Below are 5,277 nucleotides of genomic sequence, written 5' to 3' on the forward strand. Positions count from 1 at the left end.
TTTATTATTAATAACCGGTTATTGCGATAAATATTACCACATGCCTCAGTAGTCAAATTGGTACGACGCCCTTCACGGAATGAGGGAGGTTCCAGGTTCGAATCCTGGCTGAAGTAATATTTTTCGCAATAAATTCTTTACAGTTTAAAACAATTAAATCGCGTCGATTCAATTTCGGGGAGGGCAGGGTATTAATGTTCCAAGATAGCTGTGTTTCAAGTCCGACACATTTGCGGCGCGCAGTCTATCCCAGTGAGAAATGGTTGTTCGAATCGACGTCGATTCGAGCTCGAAGGGATCGAGTGGTCATCGACGATCGATTTCAACTAAATTTCGATGTGTTTTCGATCAATTGTTTAGACATGAGGAAATACCTAATTTCAATAATATGTCTCGGAATTTCTCATTTACTTTGCGTTTTCACTTTAAAAATACATACAAATACTAACATGTCGATTCGACATCGATTCGACATCGATGCAATATCATTAAATGTGAGAATTCGAAATGCTCGCAAATTGTGATTAAATTAATCAGTGAGTTGAAATAAACATGTACGAAACATGTTACTATTACGTTTTTCGACTGAAGATGTAAACTCTTTTTGGATCAGCCGACAGTCGTTTGAATTTGGTAAGTAACTCCCGCCCTACTTATATATATGTACATACATATTCGCTACGCCGCCGGGCCCCGGATCGCTGTACTCAGATTCGCTATCTCGGTACCTTCGTGGTTCGCACGTGTTCGCCATCTTAATCTCATAATTTATTCGTAATATTCCTGGTGCTGTTCGGGACTCGATCTCGTGATTTGTGCTTGCAATAATAAATCAGACAATTTAGACATTTACAGTGTAATTGATCTCTCGACTCGCCCGATCGCGAGCGCCGTAGATCATCCGCGGGAGCGTGAGCACGCGGTACAAGATTTTACAGTTATATCAATTCAAGACTTTAATTTATCCTTATTCTTACTTATATTTTCTTTTAAATATTCGTGTTTGTATCATGAATTTGATTTACAGACTTTACGGTAATCATATTGGAATCATTCCACCGGCGTTGATTGACCTGTTGCTTCTTGAGGCCTGTGTTTGGTTATGTTTGGATGCTACTTTTAATGTTTTACTGCCATGGCTCAACTATTACCAGTAAGTTATTCTCGATCATGGTCTTGCATTTAGAAATATTTACATTTTGTCTTGAAAGCAATACAGAAGTATATGTCTGTGGAAGTTCAGCCTCAGAGGTAAAATACCTGATGCTACTTCGCGATCGTTCAAGTATTTTTTGTTACAAGGTCAAATTCAAGCATATCTCGTGCTAAATTATTTCACTACCTACATGAATATTATTTAAAATATTCATGTAGGTAGTTTATTACTGTTCATGGCATAATGTTGAGGTTAGGGATTGTGTTGGTGGCCGGCTTTTGAGTAGGAATGTCTCTTGTTCACTAGTAATCTTTTTGTGGACTTTTCAACTTGTATTGTTTATTTTATTATCAATTTCATTAGCGATTTACGGACGAAACCTGTCAGCCTAGCCTCCTTTGAAGCTGATAGATTAATTTGATACATGTACTTATTATTTAACAGGAGCTTTTGTAATATATTAGCCCGTGGATTTCATTTTAAATTATTTTCGTGAGGTGTTCTGATTATGTACTATAAACTGTTTGTGTTTATCAGTGCAGAAAAACTTTTAGACGCAGGGCTGCTACAGCTGTTCAAAATCGAGAGGCGTTTCTTGAATTGCGACAACCTGTTATTGTGGACTGCCCTCAAAGGTGAGAATGTTATTTACTTCTAGTGAAACATGTGTTTCACATCTCTCAATAGATTGATCTTTTCAGTACATGTTAAAATTCATGTTAAAGCAAGTATTGATTCCAATGCATTATTGCTCAATGTTTCATTTTGTACCTAATTGAGGACTTAGTTCAATAAATGCATTTGATTTAAAAGTTTCTGAACTATAATGTACTGTAAATTCTATGTTCTAGTATTTAGTTTATCCAGAAGTAGTGTTTTTTTATTTGTTTAATAAGCCCTGATATGAAAATGTAGGTTTTCTGTCAATAAAGAAATGTAAAGTGTTGAATTGTTTTAATTGTCCAATTTTACCTATTTGCTTTTACTTTTCATGGAAGTGAAAGTTGGAGTTCATTTTCTGACTAATATTTAACTGGGTATAGGAGTTTTTCATTTTAACTATGGGCATAGATTTACTTTTACATAAAACAATATAATGTTTAAAAAGAGTAATAATTTTCCTTTGCATTTGTTTTGTAGTTTGAACAAACATAAATTAGTGTACAGCTTTATACAATCTGTGGTTTTGCCTTATTCAGGTGCTGTCAGTTTAAAAATAGATGATACAGACTTCTCAGCGTGTAAAAAAGGAGTACAAGTTTGGCTCAAAGATGCCAAATGGAGAGATCAAGAAGGTAGCACTTCTAGTCAGCAGCCATGTCCTAGTCAGAAGAAAAGTACCAGGAGAGAAAGAGGATTGAGGCAGAACTATAGCAGTAATAGTGAAGAGAGTACTTCTTCAACCAAATATGCAGCTACTATAATTTAATAATGTTGCTGTCTAAAATATGCGTAGGATGACATTCTAGTAAACACAACGTTACATGTAAAGTACATATTAGTTAAAATTTCCTATTCAACAATATAACTTAACATGTAACAATGTAATGTAACACTTATGTTATATAATAGTTACATTGTTGAGTAGGAAATTACAACTATCATTTACATTACATGTAACATTGTGTTTACTGGAATATATCTCTTTTCGTACTAAAACCTATATATATTATTTTATTCCTTTTATTTAGTTATTGCAACATAGTCAGAGGTTGTATTAAATTTTTGAGAAGATTTAATGAAGTTTTATTGTAATATGTTCAGTTATTTTATTTGTTTGAGAAGATTTATTGTAACAAAAGTTTTATTTGTTCAGATACAGTATAGTTATTTTGAAATACTTTAGAAATTTATGCTGTGAGGTACTTAGCATGTTATTCCTATGAGTCAAACTGTCTGTCATCTCATTACCACAGTAGATTTATTCTGACATTAGATGCAATCATTTAAATTTCTGAAGCCTTAATGCTAGTCTACAATCTTGCTTTAAGAAAATATTTTAGCTCTAAGCTGTAAATTGTAATCAATCACAGTCGATTCTCCTTACATTTGACTGTGGTCACAGCTTATGGATTAGAGCTAAAATATTTTTTTAAAACAAGATTGTAAATTAGTACTTATATTTGTTTTAAATTTAGTGTTTGCCTATGTTTATCACGGTTCATTAAAAGTAAAAAATATCTTTTTTTTCTGTTCATTATGGCATTCCTTATAAAATATTCAAATAGATATGCATGCTTCGTACAGAAATTTGATTCCTTTTTTCCTATAGGTTTTCTTGTATAAACCAAAACTGGTTTGTCAATTTTTATCATTTTTGTTTACTCTACTAATTTTTAAGAGCTCTTGTATACATTTTTTATTTTTAACATGTTTTCTCTGTGGTCATTTCAGTTAGTTTCATTGATCTCATTATAGTCAAATGTATAAATGTATGCATATTTTCAATTGTAGTCGTTAAAAATGTTCTTTATGTGATCATTAAAATTGATGTTAATCTCAAAATTGATTTTCTGTACACAATCCTCTTGATTCAAGCAGGCAATGATGCCACGAAGATTATAATTCGACTGAATTCCAAAGGTATTTTATCATATTTTATTCACATACATGGCCGGTTGTTCTGTTTATTGATGTTATCAGGAGGGAAGGAAAAAGGAAAATGAGGGGAGAGGGTGCACCACATTCGATTCGACGTCGATTCGACCTCTTTTCGAAGATGACAAAGTAAACTATGTAATGAGTCTAAATGTCACAATGATGTCTGAATACACGCGTAACCTGATATTTGCTATGGGTTCAAAATATATGCAGATCGAAATTTCATCGAAATTCCATCGATATCGAAAACACATCGATTTCAGGGACAAAATCACATCGAATCGATGTGCTCGATCGATGTCTTTCATCGACGTCGATTCGACGTCTAGTCGATCAATCATTTCTCACTGGGTATTAAGTTGGAATATATGTATATGTACAGTGTTACGTCCTGCGAACTCCACGATTTCCCTTTTTCGCGGAAATTCCTATGGGCCTAAGATAGGCCTTAAGATTATGATAGGTAAACTGAGCACGGACGGTTATCGATCGGCGAGTGAGCCTTGATCTCCTCACATTCCTTTTTTTTATGACCAAAATACCTATTTGCTTGGGCAACTAAAAGCAACCTTCCAGATGACAAACTACTGACAGACGGGGCATACGTGATCGGGTTTTTATCAACTTTGTCTGGCCCATAGCTATGGGCCCGGCGACACGACGCGCCAAAGAGAGCCTTAATCCCAGACGGAGTTTGCTTAGGATCTTTATTGCATCGCGCGACTAGCTCAAAATTGCCCGCGCAATGTTCCGACAAACAGAGACGAGATCTAAAACGTGCTTTTAGAAATCTTGTAAGAGCACGTGGCGGAAGTTTCTGTTTGCAATAAAACTGCAATTAAGATTAGATGGAATGCATTTGTTTGTCGGTACTGAAAACAGGGTCGCGAGATAAATAAGGGACCTTAATAAAAGAGAAATCGGCGATAGTCGAAAACAAATAAGTCACTGGAAGAATCGCTGGGTTGCACCTCCGATAACACAGTGGGGGCTTTACGAGACGACTCACCAATGAACAGCCGCAAAAATCGATAACCGTCTCTAGCTTTCTAGGATAGGCGAAAACTTAAGAATCCACCTCTTGGGTGAAGACCATCCCACCCAATAAGAAATCCCTTAAACAATAATTAGAAACATCCCGCCAACCAGAAATCATTTAAATGAAAACCAGACACATCCCACGCGAAATCCACCCCTCCCATCCTTCGAACCTTCCTATATAAATCGCGACATCACAGGACTGCCCTCGGAAAAATTTTCTCAGTCTCTCAAGCTTTAGTCTACATATTGTTGCGTCTACATATTGTTCGGTATTATAATCGTGATCTCATTCGTTTCGAGTCACGATTCCACGTTTAGAGTCAGTGCAAGAGATCCGACGAAACATCAGTCGCCCCGACTCACCCACCGACGAGACCAACGACCATTTCGGGGAGAATTCCAACGTTCAAGAATTTATCCAAGTAGTAAGTCCTATTCATATACATATATATCGGTTCCTTTTTTTTTATACATTCTCG

General features: G+C 35.6%; 1 protein-coding gene across 2 annotated transcripts; it reads left to right on the plus strand.

Moving 5' to 3' along the window:
• The first annotated feature begins 302 nt into the window (after window positions 1–302).
• Window positions 303–2,914, plus strand: LOC139781229 (uncharacterized). 2 transcript variants are annotated; one of them, XM_071720058.1, is made up of 4 exons: window positions 303–922; window positions 1,028–1,153; window positions 1,699–1,791; window positions 2,356–2,914. In XM_071720058.1, exons 2-4 carry the CDS (start codon window positions 1,111–1,113, stop codon window positions 2,583–2,585), a joined length of 366 nt encoding a protein of 121 aa, XP_071576159.1. In that variant the 5' UTR covers window positions 303–922; window positions 1,028–1,110; the 3' UTR covers window positions 2,586–2,914. The 2 variants fall into 2 exon arrangements, 1 of the variants encoding a protein (XP_071576159.1); XR_011720472.1 differs by having other exon boundaries at window positions 352–922; window positions 1,694–1,791.
• The last annotated feature ends 2,363 nt before the right edge of the window (window positions 2,915–5,277 follow it).

Source organism: Temnothorax nylanderi, unplaced genomic scaffold, assembly GCF_030848795.1.
Source record: "Temnothorax nylanderi isolate EJ_2023f unplaced genomic scaffold, tnyl_v1.0 TNYL_tig0323_pilon, whole genome shotgun sequence".
NCBI lineage: Eukaryota > Metazoa > Arthropoda > Insecta > Hymenoptera > Formicidae > Temnothorax > Temnothorax nylanderi.